This window comes from Myotis myotis, unplaced genomic scaffold (assembly GCF_014108235.1).
Source record: "Myotis myotis isolate mMyoMyo1 unplaced genomic scaffold, mMyoMyo1.p scaffold_m19_p_7, whole genome shotgun sequence".
Classification (NCBI taxonomy): Eukaryota; Metazoa; Chordata; class Mammalia; order Chiroptera; family Vespertilionidae; genus Myotis; species Myotis myotis.
In genome coordinates, this window is record NW_023416379.1 from 85,827,553 (window position 1) to 85,849,664 (window position 22,112).

Genomic DNA, 22,112 nt, shown 5'->3' on the forward strand with positions numbered 1-22,112 from the left:
ACGCGGCCTAAGAGCCGCCCGAGGATTGGCTCTGACCACGCGCACGCAAGAACGGAGGTGTGTACACGGCGTGCTCTCCGGTTCTCCTTCCTCCCCTTTTACGTCATGAGGGAGCGACGGCCCAGGGGATCTTTAGCGTCATCTCGCAGCGCCAGCCGCAGGGCTCAGCACGGCACCACTACCTCTAGCCCGGCGGTGCCTGGCTACACTGATGGCTCTGCGGGTACTGACCCGTGCTCTGGGCTCTCTGAGTCTGGGGCCCCCGGCTGCCGCCGCCCCCGGCCCGAGTGTGCTCCCGACCGCCCAGGTAACGCAGCTTACCAGGGAATGAGGCCGCCGGAAAGGGGACACCCGGGGATGGGAGGCGGGGTTGCGAGTCTGGTGGTTAGTCACGCCGGCCCGTGACCTTGGATAAAGTCACTCTAATCCTCAGTTTTCTCCTCTGTAAGTGTTGCTATCTCACAGGGCCGCTGGATTCCTCGGACGAGATATTGGAGGTGAAAGTGCTTTATGAATAACCGGTTGTACAAGTCTCAGTAGTAATTGACATTTATTGAGTGCCTAGCATAAGCCAGGCATAAGTAATAGAGGTTTTAAATAAGTGAACTCTTTCAAATCACTCTGTAAGGTAGTTATACCTTATGTTATCATGAGAGAAAACTGGTGAGTAGTTTAAGGTCATACACCAACGCTTTGAGCTAGTCCGACTGGCTTCAAAGCCTGAGATTATGCAATGGTTATGATATCATAACCATTATAAAAACCATTAAGGATGAGATTAGAGAATGCAGAGTGAGATACCAAGAACAGGAGCCTAAGGTTCCTAGTGGGCAATTGATGAGTCACAGAAAAGAAAAGTTGAAAGTCTTGCTCTGTCTGGACCTTGGGCTGATGGTAGAGTTCGGCAGATGCAGACCTTTTCAAAAAAGACATGTTTTTGTTGATTTTTAGATAGAGAGGAAGGGAGGAGAGAGAGATAGAAACATCAATGAGAGACACATCGATCCGCTGCCTCCTGCACGCCCACTACTAGGGATGGAGCCCGCAACCCGGGCATGTGCCCCTGACCGGGAATTGAATCCGGGGCCTCTTGGTCCATGGAATGACGCTCAGTCCACTGAGCTATACCAGCTGGGCAGCAGATGCATACTTAAAATTCAAAACCTACTCTGTGAAATTCTGGGAATGCAAGAGGGAACAACGCAGAAATGATCCCAACCTTCCATTTGTATCTGAAAAACTCCCAGAAACATAGTGCACATGGGCAAAAGGCATTGGTGCTGATGGTGGTACATGGGTGTGTGGAAGTTCCCAGCTCTGGAAAAGGGAGTTGTTTAGGGCAGGAAAGGTTTCCTGGAGAAGGAGAATTGAGCCAGAATTGGGAGCCGCACCAAGGGGAGAACATTGAAAACACTTCAAAGGTACAAGGATCAAGTGAGGAGAGGTAATCCACGAGCATACACCTGGATAAACATTCCACACTGTTAACGTGTACAAGCTGTGAAGGGTAGAGTTTTTAGACAGCTGATCTGGGACACTTCCAGGAGGAGGTGGGCTACAAGCTCAACTTGATGGTCACTCTGCCCTCTCTCTCGGTTCTATGATGCCTCCCCTTCAGTTAGCTTTCCGGTGAAAGAGGTTTATGTTTATCTCCAGGCGACAAGCAATGCTCTCCAGCTGTCCTCTGCCTCGATGTTGCTCCCCTGCCGCCCATTCCTTACCTCTGTGGCCCTGAGTGCCAAGTTTGTGTCCTGGAAAAGTCGTACCACGTATACCGTCGCACCACAGAAAATGAGGAAATCTGGAGGCCGAGACCACACAGGTGGGAGCAAGGGCAAGAGGATTTAAACAATAAAGGGAAAGCCGAAACCGGTTTGGCTCAGTGGATGGAGCATCGGCCTGCGGACTGAAGGGTCCCGGGTTCGATTCTGGTCAAGGGCATGTGCCTGGGTTGCGGGCATATCCCCAGTGGGAGATGTGCAGGAGGCAGCTGATCAATGTTTCTCTCTCATCGATGTTTCTAACTCTCTATCTCTCTCCCTTCCTCTCTGTAAAAAATCAATAAAATATATTTAAAAAAAAAAAAACAATAAAGGGAAAAAACATGGTAGGACGCTAGTTCTATGTGTTGGTACAGGCAGAGGGATATAATTAAAACACACTTATTGGCTTTCTTCTCCATGCAGGGTGAGTAGAATACAAAGCAACAGGCAGGTGGTCTGTGCACCTAAAGACATCTAAATAATAGAAGAAAACTGGGCATTCGCAGCAAGTTTCCTGGCCTTTTTCTCCACATCTTTCAAAAAATTGATAACAGTTGAAATTGATGTGGCCCTCAATAAACTTACTGAATTTAGTAATTTACAGAGAATTTATCCGGAAGTTTTATACAATTTTAATAATCATATAATTATGTTTTTACCAAGGTCCATGTGTTTCCCCATCCCCGTTTATCCCACTGTGCTGTGAAATTTTTTATAATTTTCTGCTTGACTCATGTTTAGAAACACTGCTCTTTGCCCAGGACAGGCCTGTTATTCTGACGTGGATTATGTCCCCTCACTGTCCTGACCATAGGCCGAATCCGAGTGCATGGTATCGGTGGGGGTCACAAGCAACGTTATCGCATGATTGACTTTCTTCGGTTCCGGCCGGAGCAGGACACCAAGCCGGGACCCTTTGAGGAGAAGGTCATCCTCGTCCGCTATGACCCCTGTAGGCAAGTTTGGGATGTGGGGTGATGATGGCATGACTGGATGACTACTCTGTGGCTTTTCAGAAATGTGGGGCTGCCTAGATGGTCTGCTCATCTGTCACTCACCCTGAACAGGTCAGCAGACATAGCTCTGGTTGCTGGGGGCAACCGGAAACGCTGGATCGTTGCCACGGAAAACATGCAGGCTGGAGATATAATCCTTAATTCTGACCACATAGGCCGCATGGCAGGTGAGAGGTGGCCACCGGATGTGTGTGGGCTGGGAGGCTCCTTCTGTTGCTGATGAAATTCTGTCTTTTAGTTGCTCCTCGAGAAGGGGATGCACATCCTCTTGGGGCCTTGCCAGTGGGGACCCTCATCAACAGTGTGGAGAGCGAGCCAGGCCGGGGGGCCCAGTATATCCGAGCCGCAGGTATGAAGAAAGAAGCTGCTGGGGGGTAGGGGGACGAGTCTTACAATTTGGAAGGCCAGGTGGTACCCAAGATCCCAATTCTCTGAACCAAAGACCCACATCTGGTCCATTGGCAGAGGAAAAGAAGAAAAAAGGAAAACAAGGATGAAGAAGTGCTTATGTTTTCACCTAAAACATTGCATGCATCCTTCTCCAGTTTATATGCTCCTGAAGGGGTGTGGCCCCTATAAGTCTGTCCCCCGCCTCCTCCTCTGTGGAGGGTGGCAAAGCTGCTTCTCCCTCCCCAGGGACGTGCGGTGTGCTGCTACGGAAGGTGAATGGCACAGCCATCATCCAGCTGCCTTCTAAGAGGCAGATGCAGGTGTGTGTGGGTACGGTGGGAGGGATCAGCAACGGAGGAATTTTTGGAATGTACCTTTCCTGGCCCACGTAGCTCCCAGGTGTTTTATGTCAGGAGCTGCCCTGAGCTGGGGCTGTCCTTTGGGCTGCAAGAGGGACTGTCCAGTCAGGCTGGCCCCACGATGGAACAGAGAACACTGTCTTTTGTTTTCAGCTCCTGTAGGACCTGCACTCAGGTTCAGTTATGCTGTGCTTCTCCCCGTCCTCTCCCTTCCCAAGAGTCCTGCCCTCAGCATGGTCAGACTCTCCCCCCACCATACGATCTCTCCCTCTGCTTTCTCTGTCAGGTGCTGGAAACGTGCATAGCAACAGTAGGCCGAGTATCCAACGTTGATCATAACAAACGGGTCATTGGCAAGGCGGGGCGGAACCGCTGGCTGGGCAAGAGGCCCAACAGCGGGCGATGGCAACGAAAGGGGGGCTGGGCTGGCAGAAAGATTCGGCCGCTACCCCCAATGAAGAGTTACGTGAAGCTGCCCTCAGCGGCTGCCCAAAGCTGACACCTCTGGACTCTAATAAAATGACCCCCCATTTTTATCTGTTTTTGGTGTTTTGGGAGGGGAGGTGGTACATATTGGACGGGCAGAAAGACAGAGGAAACGTGTCCGGGGAGAAAGGGAGAGACAATATAGGGCAAAGACTGGCTGCAACCTGCAACCTCCTCGCTTCCAGCCGTCGCCCCCCTCTCGGTTCCTTCATAGGTCATGGAGGAGGGGGTAATAAATGACCCCCAAGGTCTTAGTTATGGCTTGGGGAAAGGGGGAAGGCACTTCCGGTGGCAGGAGGGAGGACGCAAGGAAGAGGAAAGGGCGGCACGTTGTTGAGGTGGCAACCCCGGCTCCGCCCCCCTGCTCCCAGGGCCCCTCGCTTTCCGCTGGGCCAGGAAATGAGCCGAGGCTCCGGGCAGGTGGCAGCCCCCAGAGCTGGGCGGGTGGCACCGCGGCTGGGCCCCGCCCCTGGGGCTGCAGACCTGCGCGCTGGCAGCGGTGACAGCGCAGCGGCGAGGTCCCTGCTCGCCACGCCCCCGGCCTGACGCTGTCCTGCGGGGCACGCCCCCTCCCGCCTCCCCATCTCGACCCCCTTTGGGGGCCCAAATCTTTGCCCGCCAACGGCGCCGCCATCGCCATCGCCTGTGCGGCCCCAGCTCAGCGAAGAACAGGCCTCACCAGGATCTCCATCTGCTGCTGAGGTGGCCAGAGCCCCGCCGCGGCCCTCCCTGGGTTTGCCTCCGCCAATAGCCCAGCGAGCCCTGCTCTCCAAACCACCCGGGGTTCTGGTTTACGCTGCCCAGCCACCCACCCCACTGTCGCGCTCCCACCTCCCAGCTCCTCCCGCTGCTCAGGTCTGCCACCCCGGTCCTCCCAAGCCTGCCCCCCTCACGCACCCGGCCTCCTCCCCACTTTGTCCTGGGCCTCGTGTTGCCCCCGCCGGCCTTGCTGCTCCTGTGCCCCCAGTGCCCGCAGTCATCCGTGCCTGCAGCCCACCAGTCCTCCTCCCAGCCCTCCGCCTTGCCCCTACCCCACCACCAGTTCTCTTTCCTCTGCGACTCACACCTGTGCTTCAAGCATCGGAGCCAGCACTGCTTCTCATCACACTCCCCAACACAACCCTCTGGGCCGCATCTACCCCTTTCCCAGGGCTGCCTCCACCTGACCCAGGACCTCGGATTCCCTTGGGACTCTAAGGCTGCCCACCCCCCACTCCCCTTCCCAATGCGCTAAACCAACCCACTCCAGGCTGCAGGGCCTTAGGCCCCCTCCCTCTTAGCCCCCACATTTTGTGTTCTCTTGCAGCAAACACCCCAGTGTTCCTCTGCTCAAGCCTGGCCCCGACGGCCTGCAGCAGGCAACTCCTGGGCCCCGCTTTACCCACCCGCCCAACAGCTGGTGCCGCATTTGCTTCCCTTCTCCTGGGTGTCCTTGACTTTCTAACCTCTCTTCTCAATCTCACTTGCCTGCTCTCTTTTCCTTGTTTGTCCCAGGTGCCAGGATGGTGGGGGAACTCCGCTACAGGGAATTCAGAGTGCCCCTGGGGCCCGGCTTGCATGCCTATCCCGATGAGCTGATCCGCCAGCGATTGGGCCACAATGGGCATCCAGAGTACCAGATCCGCTGGCTCGTCCTCAGGCGTGGGGAGGATGGGGACGGGGGCTCTAGTCAAGTGGACTGCAAGGCTGAGCACATCCTGCTATGGATGTCCAGTGACGAGATCTATGCGAACTGCCACAAGATGCTGGGCGAGGATGGCCAAGTTATCTGGCCTTCCCAGGAGACTGCAGGGGAGGCTGGGGCCCTGGACAAGTCTGTGCTGGAGGAGATGGAAACGGATGTGAAGTCCCTGATTGAGAGGGCCCTTCGGCAGCTGGAGGAGTGCGTGGGCACCATCCCTCCTGCTCCTCTGCTTCACACTGTCCATGTGCTCAGTGCCTATGCCAGCATCGAGCCCCTCGCTGGCGTCTTCAAAGACCCAAGGGTGCTGGATTTGCTCATGCACATGTTGAGTAGCCCAGATTATCAGATTCGCTGGAGCGCCGGCCGGATGATACAAGCCCTGGCCTCCCATGATGCTGGTGAGGAGCAGTGTGGGGAGGAGGGGAGAGCAGGAGAGCGGCTGGGCGGGCTTAGGGCCTCACAGGAGCCTCTGACCTCATCAATACGTAAATGATCTGTTGCACTTCTCTCATAGTTGGAAGAAAAGAGGTGGGGTGGTAGGTAGGGGCACCTCTACAGAAAGAAGAAAGACTGAGTCCCCAAGAACCTCATATTAGTTGGCTGTCTAGGCAAAGGAAGTGTAGACTTTTGCAAGATGTGTGTGTATATACATATATATATGCATTCATATATATGAAAAAGGAAGTTTTGGCTTTTGAAGCAAATCATGTCATTCCTAGTGTAGGTGGGAAAAGGATTGGAGGGTATAGGGGGGGGTCTAGGAGAGATGCCTGGGAAAGTTAAGGTTAGGGAGCAGTTACTGATTGGGGTGTGGGTTACAGGGACCCGGACCCAGATTCTTCTGTCACTGAGCCAACAAGAGGCCATTGAGAAACACCTGGATTTTGACAGCCGTTGTGCCCTGCTGGCTCTGTTTGCACAGGCCACACTCTCTGAATACCCCATGTCTTTCGAGGGCATTCAGCTGCCACAGGTATTGTCAGGGGCATTGGGGGTGGAGCTGTGAAGATCTAGCAACCAGGCCTTTATACCTTTCCATAGAGGATGGTGTGGAGAGAGGGGCTAAAGCTGGGACAAAGTGGACATGGGCCAAAAACTGTGTCCTACAGGTCCCAGGACGGCTGCTCTTCTCCCTGGTGAAGCGCTATTTGCATGTCACCTCCCTCCTGGATCAGCTGAATGACAGTGCTGCAGAACCAGGAGCCCAGAACAGCTCTGCTCCCGAGGAATTGAGCAGGGAGAGGGGTCGGCTGGAGTTGGAATTCAGCATGGCCATGGGCACCCTGATCTCAGAGCTGGTGCAGGCCATGCGCTGGGACTGGGCCTCCAGCAGACAGGGGCCCTTGGCTCGGTCCTCCTGTTCCATCTTCCAGCCCCAGCTGGCAGATGCAGGCCCAGGACTGCCACCCACCCAGGCCCAGTCCTCCCTCAGGAGGTCAAGGCGGTTTCGCCCTCGCTCTGAGTTCGCAAGTGGCAATACCTATGCCTTGTATGTGCGGGATACACTGCAGCCAGGGATGCGCGTGCGGATGCTGGATAATTACGAGGAGATCAGTGCTGGGGACGAGGGCAAGTTCCAGCAGAGCAACAATGGCGTGCCCCCTGTGCAGGTGAGAGCGCATGGCGGTGGGACCCTGATGGGGCCTCCATGCAGGGGACTCTGGCAGGAGAAAACTCCCAAGGGAATTGAAATGGTCAAAGAGGGGTCTATTGAGAAGGGGGCCATTCGGAAGGCTGGAAAAATCTGGGTTTAGAGGGCTCTGAGGTCAGGAAGACTCCCAGGAAGGTAACAGACAGGCTTTCCCAAAGGGCCAGGGCGTCAGGGTGATGGAGGACAGGAGGAAGTGTAGGTGAGAGGAGAGGCAGGGCCAGTGCTCGTAGGGGAAGGCTGTGTCCATGCTCTCCAGTGTTTTGGCCAGGGGTCATCTGAGCGCTGTGTGGTCATCATGTGGCCACAGCCAGTCATTAAGTGAGCTTTCTGTTCCCTGTCCTCTTTCCCCATGTTCTTCCAGGTGCTGTGGGAATCTACTGGCCGCACCTACTGGGTACACTGGCACATGCTGGAGATTCTGGGTTTTGAGGAAGACATTGAGGACATGGTGGAGGCTGATGAGTACCGGGGGGCAGTGGGCAGTGGAGCCCAGGGTGTAGGTGAGCCCAGAGGGTGAGCTGGAGTAAGCTTTGAGCACAGGAGCGGTGGTCTGGCTGGCTGGGCGGGCAGTGATCCTTGTGCCTGATGCCCCATTTCCACAGCCCTGCCCTCCTGGCGATGGAAGCCCATGGCAGAGCTCCATGCCGTGCCCTACGTGCTGCCTGAGGATGAGGACACGGAGGAGAGCGAACACCTGACCCAGGCCGAGTGGTGGGAGCTCCTCTTCTTCATCAAGAAGCTGGATGGGCCTGACCACCAGGAGGTTCTGCAGATCCTCCAGGAGAACCTGGATGGAGAGGTAGACCCCAGAGCTGGGGGGCTCCACTGCACGGGCTGCACTGAACTAGAGCATTTGGAGGGCTCCGGTGGGACATGGAGGCTGATAGTGGAAGGGGCTGCAGGGGAGGGGTCTAAGTTCGGAGGAGTTGGCGAGTCGTCTGGGAGGAGCCAGCTGCCAGCCATGACAGGTTCAGGATGGAGAAGGCATATGCAGAGACCCCCGCCCCTACCCCGTCCCCTGAGCCTCTGTGCTCAGAGGGCTGCCCGCAGTGAGAGCTTCTCCCGATGGCAGGTTCTGGATGACGAGATCCTGGCTGAGCTGGCCGTGCCCGTGGAGTTGGCCCAGGACCTGCTGCTGGCTCTGCCAGAGCGCCTCGATGACAGCGCTCTCAGGGACCTGCTCAGCTGCCGCGTCTACAGGAAATATGCGCCCGAGGCCCTGGCAGGGCAGCCGGCTTACCCATCCCTGCTGGAAGCCCAGCCCCAGCCCCAGGAATCAGCGGGTGCAGCCGGAGTGGAAGGTGGGGCACCAGACAGACAGCGGCCTCTTGGAGGGCCTGAGCCCCGGAGCTGTCTGTGCTGAGTTCTGTGCAATCCTGTCCGGAAGAGATGGCACCCGAGGGAGAAGCTGAAACCTAAGAGATGAGCAACAAATCAGAGAAGCAGACACTGTGCTCCCTCCATAGAATGAAGGAGGATATAAAGTTAGAAAACGGAGAGAGTTTAAAGCCTGAGAAAGCCCAGCCTCCACATTTTTCCTAGTGTCGAGAAAAACTGTTAACGCTTTTAGATACAGGGAAATGCTCTGCTCTGTGGACGGGAAGCGCCTTTGCAATTGTAAGGATAGAAAATATAAAATTTGTCATGAAGCTGTCATAAGTACATTATGCGGTGTTATGAGACCCTAAAACAGTGGTTCTCAACCTTCTGGCCCTTAGATACAGTTCCTCATGTTGTGACCCAACCATAAAATTATTTTCGTCGCTACTTCATAACTGTAATGTTGCTACTGTTATGAATCGTAATGTAAATATCTGATACGCAGGATGGTCTTAGGCGACCCCTGTGAAAGGATCGTTCGACCGCCAAAGGGGTCACAACGCACAGGTTGAGAACTGCTGCCCTAAAACAAAGGGGACAAAGCAAATCAAAAACATTTTTAAAGAAGTTAGGAAACAAGATTGAGAGTTAGGAATTTGTCCTTTTTTGATCCTTCACATCACTAACCGTGGCCAACCCTTGTGACTTCCCTTGTCCTGTAGCAGAAGAACCCCGGACGCAGTGCCCCCGCAGCCCCCTGCGGCATCTGGTGGAGGGCTATGGGCCAGCTGGGAAAATTGTCCTGGATCTGGAGCAAGCCCTCAGCTCAGAGGGGACCCAGGAGAGCGAGGTCAAGTCGCTGCTGCTGCTGCTGCGGCAGCAGCCCCAGCCCTTCCTGGTGCTGATGCAGAGCCTGGACACTCCAGCAGCCAACAGAGCCCTGCACCTGGCCGTTCTGAGGTGATGCGGTGGTGACAGGTCGGGGGGTGGAGGGAGAGGGGTCTCTGAGACTCGCTGCATATCTCTCCTTCCACCACTGCTCCCCAGAATCCTGATGCGGCTGGTGGACTTCCCTGAGGCACTGCTGCTCCCCTGGCACGAGGCCATGGATGCCTGCATGGCCTGCCTGCGGTCCCCAGACGCTGACCGAGAGGTACCCCTGCCCTGCTTGGGGTGGGGGGGGGATGCTGAAGGCAGGGGACGCAAGGCAGTCTCTGATGAGGCAGACCTCCTGGGTGGGGCTCTGAAGGGCACAGCGGAGCATTGTGCCCTTGGTTTGGGTTTGGCTTTAAAATTGACTTTTATTTCTTTAAGTATGTAATACATTCACACAATTCACAAATCAAAACGATATAATAAGCTATATACTGAATTCTCACTCCCACCTGAATCCCTGTTTTCCATGGGCCCCTTATATATCCTCCCTGTGTTTCCTTATGCAAATATAAACCAACCCCAATGTGCGATCTTATTTGCCAGCTCCTTTTCTACACAAAAGGGTATGTCCACATGACATCAAGAGCCTCAGTGGGTACAGGAGACGGAGGAGACCATCACATCCCAGAGTCCCCTGCCACAAAGACATCCCGGGCACAGAGGCTGGGGCGGGTCAGAGAACTAGGGTCCTGGTGCAGTGGGTGTCTGCAGCATACACCTTGGCGGGGTAGACTCGCTGTGCGCACACACACTGGTCCCTCTCGGCCCCTCCCCGCCCACAGGTGCCTGCTTAGGGCCTGAGGATCGCAAAGTGCAGCCCCACAGCTGGTTCTTGGGACAGTTGGGCCGGAAGAGAAACACGCTGTGGTGCTGTCTGCACCTCCTGCAAACATAATCAGGAGTGGAGAACGCCAGGGGGGCAGAGCACCTCCTGGCTTTTCCATTTCAGTTTGTCTTTGGTTCTCTCACTCCGCCCAGCCCTTGTGTCTTCCCCATCCCTGTCATTTTACTTCCTCACTCTGTCTTGTTCACGGCAGTAGCCCCAGCACCCAGCACCCAGTGGGTGTATAGTAACCACTACTGCAGGTGCCCCTGTGGCCGGTGCCTTGTCCCCTTTATTCACTCCCCTGCCCACACCCCAGGTGCTCCAGGAACTGATCTTCTTCCTGCACCGCCTGGCCTCCGCGAGCAGGGACTATGCCGTGGTGCTGAATCAGCTGGGAGCCCGCGATGCCGTCTCCAAGGCCCTGGAGAAGCACCTGGGGAAGCTGGACCTGGCCCAGGAGCTGCGGGACATGGTGTTCAAGTGTGAGAAGCATGCCCACCTCTACAGGAAGCTCACCACCAACATCCTGGGAGGCTGTATCCAGGTCAGGGGGAAGGATGGAAGCTGTGGGTTCACACATGGTAAGAATATGAAGCTGAGCAGTGGAGGGGCGGGCGTGTTTCTGAAGTTGGGAGAGGCAGGTGAGTCTAGTAACCCTGGGGCTTTGTTCTCCACGCCTCTGCCCATGTGGACCTGCTCTGCCTGTGGCGCGGAGGAAGTTCCATTGCTGCTGGGTCTTTCTCCATACGTGTTCCTGTTTCTCCGTGTTCCTCCCTCTCCTTGTGCCCCTTCTCTCCGATGTTCCGGCTGCAGATGGTGCTGGGTCAGATCGAAGACCACCGACGAACCCACCGACCCATCAACATCCCCTTCTTTGACGTGTTCCTCAGATATCTGTGCCAGGGTCCGTGCCTGTCCCCACGTCACTCGTGCCCCCATACCTGCGTCTGTTTTCCCTCCACATCTACCGGGCTGTGACCGCCACCCCCTCCCACCGCCCCCAGGCTCCAGTGTGGAAGTGAAGGAGGACAAGTGCTGGGAGAAGGTGGAGGTGTCCTCCAACCCGCACTGGGCCAGCAAGCTGACGGACCGCAACCCCAAGACCTACTGGGAGTCCAACGGCAGCACCGGCTCCCACTCCATCACCGTGCACATGCGCCAGGGCGTCCTCATCAGGTAACAGGCTCCATGCATGTACTTGGCCACCCTACACTTGCTCACGATTTCCGTGTTTGTCTTGGGCGAAGCACCACCCCCGTGAACATGACCAAAGGGTCCCCTTGGCTCCGTCTGCAAGGATATGACTGGTTCCAGTTCCAACTGGTTCCTCTCCCTGCTCCCAGGCAGCTGACTCTGCTGGTGGCCGGCGAAGACTCGAGCTACATGCCGGCCAGGGTGGTGGTGCTCGGGGGCGACAGCGCCAGCTCTCTTAACACAGAACTCAACTCGGTAGGGACCCCTGTGCTGTGAGACCAACCCTCACAGGATCAACCCTCCTGCCCAGACTCCTACATTCCTCTCTGCCTTGGGCCCCATAGAAAGCAGAGGCCTTTATCCCTGTGCCTACGTGATGGCATCAGGCCCTGAACGGTGAGGGTGGCAGCAGCACCCTTGCATCAGGGCCTCCCACGTCCTGGGCTGGGAAGGGAGGGACACCGCAAGGGACAGGAACAGACTGTGCTCTCAGCACTCCCATCCACACACGGAGGTGACAGCCTCCCCCGCCCCCCACAGGTCAACGTGATGCCCTCCGCCCGCCGGGTGGTCCTCCTGGAGAACCTGAACCGCTTCTGGCCCGTCATCCAGATCCGCATAAAGCGCTGCCAGCAGGTAGGGCAGGCGTGAGGTGTGGCTCCCGGGCACCGGGCTCTTGCCCTGCAGCTGTTGCAGATCTTGGGCCAGAGCGCCAGCTGGGTGGTGGGCAGCTCCAGGAGTGAGGCCTGAGGGTGTGGCTGACGGCAGCCCCTCCTGAGGAGACTGTGCACCAGGTGAAGCAGGCCCGTGCGCCTTGCAGGGCGGCATCGACACGCGCATCCGGGGGTTGGAGGTCCTGGGCCCCAAGCCCACGTTCTGGCCAGTGTTCCGGGAGCAGCTCTGTCGTCACACACGCCTCTTCTACATGGTTCGGGCGCAGGCCTGGAGTCAGGACATAGCGGAGGACCGCAAGCGCCTCCTGCACCTGAGTTCTAGGTGTGTGCGAGCATGTGTGTGCCTGTGTGTGCGAAAGGTGAGAGGTCACAGGTGGCGGCTGGGCGGGCTCCGTGGCGGGTGGGAGAGAGAGTTAACGTGCCTGGGGAGGGGCTGGAGTGTTCTGTAGTCTGAGGAGGGAAGGAAAGAGTAAAAACGAGATTGCTTTGGTGCCCTGGGAATGGAATGTGCCAGTTAACTTGGGGGGGCGGGGGTTGCCAAGTACCCAGTGGGGATTTGGTCTGGGTGGACACTGGGGCCACTTATGACACCTTCCTCCTTCCTCCTTCCTCCTCATCCCCAGACTCAACGGGGCTCTGCGCCAGGAGCAGAATTTTGCTGATCGCTTCCTCCCTGACGACGAGGCCGCCCAAGCGCTGGGCAAGACCTGCTGGGAGGCCCTGGTCAGCCCCCTGGTGCAGAACATCACCTGCCCCGGTAACCATCCGACCCCTGACCCCTTTGCCATCCAGTTGTCGGCCCCACTAACGGGCCTCTTCATGCTCTACCCTAGAGCCACCGGTTTTTGCTCTTGTCCCTTTTGTGACCTACGCTTGTATTTGGAAACCCAGTGTCCCTCTTCTCACAGCCCAGGGGCCACCTCCTTTCCCATGTCTCTCAGGTGCCAGCCGACCCCATAAGATCAGAAGGGGCCTTGCTACCTCCCTCCCCCAGATCATTCTGTCCACTGCTCTTTCTCCACCCGCCAGTCCTGCCAGCCTCCCCCATGGCCCTGCAGACATGCCCTGCTGTGGCTTCTTTTCTCTGCCTCCAGATGAGGACGGCGTCAGCCCCCTGGGCTGGCTGCTGGACCAGTACCTGCAGTCTCGGGAGGCGGCCCACAACCCTCAGAGCCGCGCGGCAGCTTTCTCCTCGCGGGTGCGCCGCCTCACCCACCTGCTGGTGCACGTGGAGCCCTGTGAGGTGCCCGCTGCGGCGGGGGCCGCCCCTCGGCCCAGTGAGTACCAGAGGACTCGGGCGGGAGCTCGGTGGGGGCATTGCCCTGTGTGCCCCCACTCATTCTACGGCTTTTGTCCCTCCTCACCCTACCCCTCCCTGTGTGCTCAGCCTATTCCTCTTCCAAGTGTGTGTCCCCCCACCAGGAGCATCATTTGGGGTGGTAGCATGTCGGGAAAGGCCCCCGGGCTCAGCCTTGAATGGGGACCCAGGAGCTGAAGGGCTGCCCCCACCTTCCTCCGCCCTCCCTGTCTCCACAGACGGCAGAAACAGAAGCCACGACTGGGGCTCCCTGGCTACCCCGGGGCTTCCCAGCAGCATCGTGAAAAACCTGACCCGCTGCTGGCAGGCAGCGGTGGAGGAGCAGGTGGGCAGGGCGGGGCGGGGCGAGGAGGGAGGGAGGGAGGAACTGCCATGGTGTGGGGTGGCCTCCTCACGCTGCTGCCCCTTCCCCCCAGGTGAACAGTTTTCTGACCTCACGCTGGCGGGATGACGACTTTGTGCCACGCTACTGTGAGCAGTTTAATAATCTGCAGAAGTCCAGCTCCGAGCTGTTTGGGCCACGGGCAGCCTTCTTGCTGGCGCTGCAGAACGGCTGTGCTGGGGCCTTGCTGAAGCTCCCTTTTCTCAAAGCTGCCCACGTAAGCCTCCCACCTCGCCTCTCCCTTCCCCACCTCAGAAGGGCCCACCTTCCATTCCCATTCAGTAAGCAGCATGCACTGGGACATAACCATGTTGTTGTTGTTTGGGCTTTTATGTGTATATCCATGCTATCAAAAATTCAAAGAAAAGCCCTGGCCAGTTGGTTGGAGTGTCGTCCCATAGACTAAAAGGTTGAGGGTTCGATTCCCTGTCAGGGCACATACTTATGTTTCCAGTTTGATCCCTGTTCGAGGACCACAGGGGAGGCAACTGATTGATGTTTCTCTCTCTCACACTGATGTCTCTCTCTTTCTCCCTTTCTCTCTAAAATCAATAAACATATATTTTTTAATTCAAAGAAAAAGCATAGTGACCCACAGCATGCCATCCTAATATATGTTGATAAACTTTCTCCTATTTGAATGCATGACTTAACAGTTCACTCATGAGTACCTAAAATGCCGTATCCTGTTTCCCTTGATCGTTACATTAAAAGCCTTTGCCAGTGTTGCTATTTGCACTCATTTTTTCTTTGTGCCTAAATTCCATCTAATGGATGTACTATAATTTATTCCTTCATTCGCATCATCCCATAAATATTTAACAAGCGCTTAAAATGTGCTAAGAGTTGAAGATAGACGAAGTCTGTCCCCTCAAAAATTTCGTCTTCTAGGAAAGACATGGAATTAAGCAGATGATAAACTAAAATGTTACAGGCTCTCTGGTAAGCAAGGAAGGACGCAGTGGGAGCGTGAGGCAGCGGCTGCCCGAGCTGCTTTTGGTCGTTTTGTTTCATTAGTGAGGCTGCAGCGTGACCATTTTTGTACATATAACGTATTTCCTCATATTAAATTATGGTTGCTAGCCCTGGCCAGTGTGGCTTGGTTGGGCATATTCCCGTTCAGGGCACATGCCTGGGTTTCGGACTCATTACCCAGTAGGGGGCATGTAGGAGGCAGCCCATTGATATTTCGCTCTCACATCAATGTTTCTCTCTCTCCCTCTCCCTCTCATTAATACAAGTGTTAATGACTTTATAAAACAGTTTTATGGCCCAGCCAGCTCAGTGTTGAACATCAACCTGTGAACCAGGAGGTCACACCTTGATTCTCTATCAGGGCACATGCCTGGGTTGCCGGCTCAATCCCCAGTAGGGGGCGTGCAGGAGGCAATCGATCAATGATTCTCTCTCTCCCTCTCCCTCTCTGAAATCAATAAAAACATGTTTTGAAAAAGTTTTATGAAAGTGTTGACCAATTTATGAAGCTTTGAGCCATTCGTATCTACTGCATCAGACCCCCTCACTTGCTCCCACCCACTAACCCACTCATGGTTTTCCTGTGCTCTTCCCACTGCCCAGGTGAGTGAGCAGTTTGCCCGGCACATTGACCAGCGGATCCAGGGCAGCCGGATTGGTGGGGCCCGGGGGATGGAGATGCTGGCGCACTTGCAGCGATGCCTGGAAACCGTCCTGATTTTCTCTGGCCTGGAAATAGCCACCACCTTTGAGCATTACTACCAGTGAGTGTGGGCCTCGGGAGTGGGAGGTGGGGGGAGGCAGGCCGACAGAGGGGTCTGGGAGCCTGGAGGCCTGGAGCAGGAGGCTGGGCCGTGCCGAGTGCCCACACTGAGGCCGGGCCTGGGCTGTGTGTGCTGCAGGCACTACATGGCGGACCGTCTCCTGAGCCTGGGCTGCAGCTGGCTGGAGGGGGCCGTGCTGGAGCAGATCGGTGCCTGCTTCCCCCACCGCCTCCCCCAGCAGATGCTGCGGACCCTGAGCACCTCTGAGGAGCTGCAGCGCCAGTTCCACGTCTACCAGCTCCAGCGGCTGGATCAGGAACTCCTGAAGCTGGAGGACACGGAGAAGAAAATACAGGTGGGTGCCAGGGGAGGGAGGAGCAGATGGGAGGCTCGGAAAGCAGAGAGGCATGGAGCAGACCTGGGAGGCCCCCGGCTTTTGGGAACCTGTGTTCCTTCTTCTGGTGGCCAGGAGGCCAGTGGCAAGGAGCACGCGGGAGCGCACGAAGAGGAAGCTGAGGAAGCCGGGGCCGCAGCAGCCGCAGAGGTGACGGAAGAGGAGGAGGAGGAGAACGAAGACCTCTACTATGAAGGGGCAATGCCGGAAGTGTCTGTGCTGGTCTTGTCACCACGCTGCTGGCCCACTGCCTCCATCTGCCACACGCTGAACCCCAGAACCTGCCTGCCCTCCTACCTGAGGGGCACTTTGAACCGATACTCCAACTTCTACAACAAGAGTGAGGAGCGGAGCGAAGGAAACGGGGGTGGGGAGGCTGCGATGCTGGGGAAGAATTGGGGGTTGGGGCGGGCCCTGGGGTTGGGAGGCTTGATGGGGTAGACTTGAGAAGAAAGGGCAGGAGCTTAGGTTTGGGGCAGGGGGTGGGGCTATTAGGCACTAGGTCGCTGAACTATTGCCTTCTGAACATAAGACCCAGACTCTCTTTGTGGGTGGTGAGGAGGATGGAGGCAGGAGGCACTGAGGCCCCCAGAAAGGGCTCTCTTTCTCTCCCTCTGTGGTAGGTCAGTCACTGTACCCCAGCTCCCCCTGGGCTGGGCAGTGACACCGGAGGGGGATGAGAATCAGACCTACCTTCAGGGGGTCCCAGACTAACCAGGGAGACATGCCTTCTCTCTCAGGGGATCCCAGGCAATGGGAGCCCCTGCGCTTCCTCACTTTGTGGTTTTGTCTCCCTAAACTATGGGGGACTCCTCGAAGGCGCGGACCAGAGCCTGCCTGGGACAGAGGGCACTGAGGCCCCCATCCTCCTCCATCCTCCTCACCACCCACAAAGAGAGTCAGGGCTAGGCACGTGGTGGGCTCCCCGGTGCCTGAGGCTCCCCTGGCGGGAGCAGAGAAGGCTGAGCTCCAGAGAGCTCAGGCCAGGAGCCTGTGTCCACACATGCTGGGCCACACGCTCTGCAATTAGCGGGGCCAAAGCTTAATCAATGGTGTGCCCTCACCAGGCCAGAGCTACCCTGTCCTGGAGCAGGGCCCGCAGAGGCGGCTGCAGTGGACGTGGCTGGGCCGGGCCGAGGTGCTGTTTGGGGACCAGACCCTGCATGTGTCCACCGTGCAGATGTGGCTGCTGCTCTATCTCAACAACCTGAAGGTGGTCCAGCTGTCTGCTCCTCCCTGCTCTCTCCCACCTCATCTCCCATCTTTTTCCCTAAACATTGACTCCTGCCCTCCTTCCCTCCACCCTCTCCGCTCCACCCCGTGAGGAAGCCCTGAACGACCCCCCCTTCCCTAGGCGGTCTCCGTGGAGAACCTGCGGGCCCTCTCGGGGCTCCCTGCAGACACCCTGAATCAGGCCGTTGGGCTTCTCACCTCCTCACGAGGCCCCCTGGACCTTCACGAGCAAAAGGACGTCCCAGGAGGTGTGTGCTGAGGGCGGAGGGGCTGAGCCGGGAGGCGTGTGCTGAGGGCGGAGGGGCTGAGCCGGGAGGCGTGTGCTGAGGGCGGAGGGGCCTGAGCAGGTCGGCCTGGTCATGGGCCGCCTCCCGAGTGCCTAGTGCTCGTTTCAGGTGTGCTCAAGATTCGAGATGACAGCGAGGAGCCCAGGCCAAGGAGGGGCAACGTGTGGCTCATCCCCCCTCAGACGTACCTGAAAGCTGAGGATGAAGAGGGCCGGAACCTGGAGAAGAGACGGAACCTTCTGAACTGCCTCATCGTCCGAATCCTCAAGGCCCACGGGGACGAGGGGCTGCACATTGGCCAGCTTGTCTATCTGGTAGGCGGGTGGGGGTGGGCAGGGGTGATGGAGCTTTGGGGTGGGGGGTGCCGTCCACAGAGGGAGGTGGGCCCACATTTGAAGCCTCTGGTTCCCTGTGGTCCTGGGAGGGTTGAGGTTGGGGTGCACCTGGTGCCCTTGGAGCTCGTTGCCCTGGCAGCTTGTGCTTGGAGTGGAAGCTAGACGTGGGAGAGCTGGGTGTCTGACCTGTTATCCCCCTCCCTTCTCCATACCAGGTGCTGGAAGCGTGGCAGAAGGGCCCCTGTCCTCCCAGGGCTTTGGTCAGCGGCCTGGGTAGGGGGTCTGCCTGCAGCAGCACTGATGTCCTCTCCTGCATCCTGCACCTCCTGGGCAAGGGCACGGTGAGACGCCGTGATGACCGGCCCCAGGTGCTGTCCTACGCAGTCCCCGTGACGCTGATGGAGCCTCACACCGAGTCCCTGAACCCGGGCTCCTCAGGCCCCAACCCACCCCTCACCTTCCACACCCTGCAGATTCGATCTCGAGGTGTGCCCTATGCCTCCTGCACCGTCACCCAGAGCTTCTCCACCTTCCGGTAGCCCTGCAGATGGGACTAGGGCTAGGCAGGGCCCGGCTTCCTACAGAAATAAAATGCAGGAGTTGGAGTACGCGGCCTGTGTGGTGACTGCTGGGGATCTGGCAGGCTTCACTGGCTAAAAGGGAAGAAGAGTCCTCTGGTTCTGAGGCCGTCTCGTGCCGTCCAGGAGTCACTAGGGTGAGGTGACAGCGTGGGGAGAATCGTGCAGGGAGGGAGTCAGGTGTGACTTAGCATCGGCCCCTCAGCAGGGGATTAAGTGGACAGGGATGGATCGCCACCCCTTCTCAGAGGGTGTGTGGTCAGAAGTGCTTTCACCTGGTGGGCTGCAGGCTCAAGCCTATTTTTTTAAAAAATGTATTTTATTGATTTTTCACAGAGAGGAAGGGAGAGGGATAGAGAGTTAGAAACATCGATTAGCTGCCTCCCCGCATACCCGCTCCTGGGGATGTGCCTGCAACCAAGGTACATGCCCTTGACCGGAATCGAACCTGGGACCCTTCAGTCCACAGGCTGACGCTCTATCCACTGAGCCAAACCGGTTCTGGTGGCTCCAGCCCATTTTGCCACACGCTGGACGGCATGTAACGGGCAGATTATCAGACAGGGCTCCACTTTCCTTGTGGAGTTGGCCCAGTCACTGTGGCATTCTCACAAGCACTGGATGTGGGAGCATTTGATATGGTAAAGATTTTGCCAAAGGCCACCATACCCAGCAGTGAGTGCACCTGGCCTAGGTAAGGCCGACAGAATGAAGGTGAGGTGAAAGACCCTGGCAGGCACCCAGGGGCCTGCATGCGGGCCTGTCCAGATGCCTTAGGATCTGGGTTGGAAGCAGATGGAACTGCAGCCCCTGTGAATTCCTCGTCGCCACACAGAGCTGCCCACTGTCCCCAAAGCTCGATCCCTGCTCTGTAGGCAGGCCTGTGCTGCTATGATTGCTGCCCTGGCACCACTCACACTGAGGGAGGGCAGGTGAGGCTACGGGACCCAGTGCCAGCGCTGGAGCTCTGCCTCTTGGCAGGGGCAGTAGGAGAGGAGGGAAGGAGTATCCCAGGCATCCAGAGTTCATGGTTCTTGCAGCCAAGAAGTGACTAGGAGAAAGCTTCAGAAGGAAGGAGGTGGTGAAGGGTTGAGTCAGGTGGTGAGAGAGGGCACAGAGGCCAGACAGAGAACTGGGTGCCACCCAGGACTGAGATTTGGAATAGAATCTGCAAGAGAAAAAGAGGTCAGGGTTTGAGAGTCGGGGTGCCCAGGACGAGGCAACAAACCAGAGGGCCAACAGGGTGGACAGGGCGGGCCTGGCCTTACCTTGCTCTGCAGTAGGGTGGCCCAAGGCACTGTCGGTGGCCTGTTGGTCTGCCTATTCATAAGGCAGAGGACAGGCAGGCAGCAGCAGGCTGGGGCTGCTGGGCCCCAGGGCACAATAGGGTTGCTGCAGCTTCTCACTGGGGAACCTCCCCCCTCTGAGCCAGAGATCATGGCCTCTCTTATTGGTCCAGGCCGTGCCTGTGTGTGTGTGTGTGTGTGTTTAATCCTCATCAGAGGATATTTTCTTCAGTGATTTTTTTTTTAAATATATTTTATTGATTTTTTACAGAGAGGAAGGGAGAGGGATAGAGAGTTAGAAACATCGATGAGAGAGAAACATCGATCAGCTGCCTCCTGCACATCTCCTACTGGGGATGTGCCCGCAACCCAGGTACATGCCTGTGACCGGAATCGAACCTGGGACCCTTCAGTCCGCAGGCCGACGCTCTATCCACTGAGCCAAACCGGTTTCAGCTGATTTTTTTTTTTTTTTAAGAGAGAGCAGAAGGGAGCAAGGGGGAGAGAGAAATAGTGATTGGTTGCCTTTGACATGCACCCCAAATGTGGGACTAGGGATTGAACCTGCAACCCAGGTACGTGCTCTTGACCGGGAATGGAAGGGGAGACCCTTAGGGGTGCAGGCCGACGCTGTAACCACGGAGAACGATGGCCAGGGCAGGCCGTGCCTGTTCTCGAGGTAGCCTTTATGCCCACAGCTTTTCGCTCTTCTGCTCTCTATGCGCCTATTTTTCCCCACCAGAGACCCAGAGCCCCTGGGCTGGAGTAGCCAGGCCAGCATGCACTGCGTGTAGGGGACAAGGTGAGTCTTTCTCCCCCTCCACCCATGTTGCTGCTGCCTCCTTGGCTCCTGCGTGGGCTGAGCTCCACACCACACCACCAGCCTTCCTCACTGCCTCCTTCAACCCCTTATTCATCCTCAGTCACCTACCTGCCCCTCAGCCTCCCACAGGGGACCTACCTGCTCATCTGCAATGGACGAGTCTCCAGCAATTCTTAAGGGAAGGACATACCAGCTGTGGCCCCAAAACTGCATGTTCCTGTCTGCAGTCCAGCTCCTGTGTTGCCCACTGTCCTTAGCACACAATCTGACCCACCCCCAGACTTTGCCCACATTCAGCCATCCAGTGAGCAGTCCTGACGCTGCCCTTCTCGCCAGCACCACCAAAGATCTGAGCCTCTTCGTCTGCCCGCAGGACTTTCCATCCCTAAAGGGCAAACCTTGGATGAAGTTTGCTACCCTGACCCACTGTGAGACCATCCCCACAGCCTCAGTTCCTTGTATCCCTACAGCTGGTTTGCACATTAAGGACCACATATTGATTCCATTTATATGAAATGTCCCAAAATAGAGACAAAGTGGTTTAGTGGTTTCCTAGACCTGGGGGGACTGGGAAGACATGGGAAGTGACTACTAGAGTGTATGGGGTTTTTTGGGGGTTGTCGAAAATGCTACAAAATTGTGGTGATGGCTGCATGATTCTGTGACTCTACTAAAACCATTGTATTGTACATTTTATTTATTTTTTTTAATATATTTTATTGATTTTTTACAGAGAGGAAGGGAGAGAGATAGTTAGAAACATCGATGAGAGAGAAACATCGATCAGCCGCCTCCTGCACACCCCCCACTGGGGATGTGCCCGCAACCCAGGTACATGCCCTTGACCGGAATCGAACCCGGGACCCTTCAGTCCGCAGGCCGACGCTCTATCCACTGAGCCAAACCGGTTTCGGCTACATTTTATTTTTTTAATATATTTTTTATTGATTTCAGAGAGGAAGGGAAAGAGAGAGAGATACAGAGATTAGATAGGTAGATAGATAGATAGATAGATAGATAGATAGATAGATAGATAGATAGATAGATATTAATGATGAGAATCATTGATTGGCTGCCTCCTGCATGTCCTACACGGATTGGAGCCCACAATCCGGGCATGTACCCTGACCAGGATTCAAACCGTGACCTTCTGGTTCACAGTTGATGCTCAACTGCTGAGCCACACTGGCCAGGCAAATTGTACATTTTAAATAGGTAAAGAGGCCGAAACCGGTTTGGCTCAGTGGATAGAGCGTTGGCCTGCGGACTGAACGGTCCCAGGTTCGATTCCGGTCAAGGGCATGTACCTGGGTTGTGGGCACATCCCCAGTAGGGTATGTGCAGGAGGCAGCTGATCGATGTTTCTCTCTCATCGATGTTTCTAACTCTCTATCTCTCTCCCTTCCTCTCTGTAAAAAATCAATAAAATATATTTTAA

The 22,112-nt window shown here is 56.4% G+C and overlaps 2 protein-coding genes across 5 annotated transcripts; both read left to right on the forward strand.

The window, feature by feature from the left end:
• Positions 1–118: 118 nt before the first annotated feature.
• MRPL2 (mitochondrial ribosomal protein L2) lies at positions 119–4,064 on the forward strand. 2 transcript variants are annotated; one of them, XM_036317091.1, is made up of 7 exons: positions 119–307; positions 1,657–1,822; positions 2,578–2,719; positions 2,831–2,946; positions 3,018–3,128; positions 3,416–3,489; positions 3,815–4,064. In XM_036317091.1, the coding sequence occupies exons 1-7, from the start codon at positions 212–214 to the stop codon at positions 4,025–4,027; spliced, it is 918 nt and encodes a 305-aa protein (XP_036172984.1). In that variant the 5' UTR covers positions 119–211; the 3' UTR covers positions 4,028–4,064. The 2 variants fall into 2 exon arrangements, with proteins under 2 accessions (XP_036172984.1, XP_036172985.1); XM_036317092.1 differs by lacking the exon at positions 3,416–3,489 and having other exon boundaries at positions 120–307; positions 3,815–3,998.
• Positions 4,065–4,374: 310 nt separating this feature from the next.
• Positions 4,375–18,615, forward strand: CUL7 (cullin 7). 3 transcript variants are annotated; one of them, XM_036317084.1, is made up of 26 exons: positions 4,375–4,716; positions 5,509–6,096; positions 6,520–6,671; positions 6,808–7,308; positions 7,711–7,849; positions 7,952–8,148; positions 8,422–8,650; positions 9,392–9,629; positions 9,717–9,822; positions 10,748–10,975; positions 11,245–11,335; positions 11,436–11,607; positions 11,775–11,880; positions 12,166–12,261; positions 12,446–12,621; positions 12,923–13,056; positions 13,394–13,576; positions 13,836–13,942; positions 14,034–14,216; positions 15,578–15,738; positions 15,877–16,093; positions 16,208–16,472; positions 17,200–17,345; positions 17,487–17,613; positions 17,761–17,966; positions 18,203–18,615. In XM_036317084.1, the coding sequence occupies exons 2-26, from the start codon at positions 5,517–5,519 to the stop codon at positions 18,524–18,526; spliced, it is 5,064 nt and encodes a 1,687-aa protein (XP_036172977.1). In that variant the 5' UTR covers positions 4,375–4,716; positions 5,509–5,516; the 3' UTR covers positions 18,527–18,615. The 3 variants fall into 3 exon arrangements, with proteins under 3 accessions (XP_036172977.1, XP_036172980.1, XP_036172978.1); XM_036317087.1 differs by having other exon boundaries at positions 9,395–9,629; XM_036317085.1 differs by lacking the exon at positions 4,375–4,716 and adding an exon at positions 4,740–4,869.
• Positions 18,616–22,112: the final 3,497 nt, after the last annotated feature.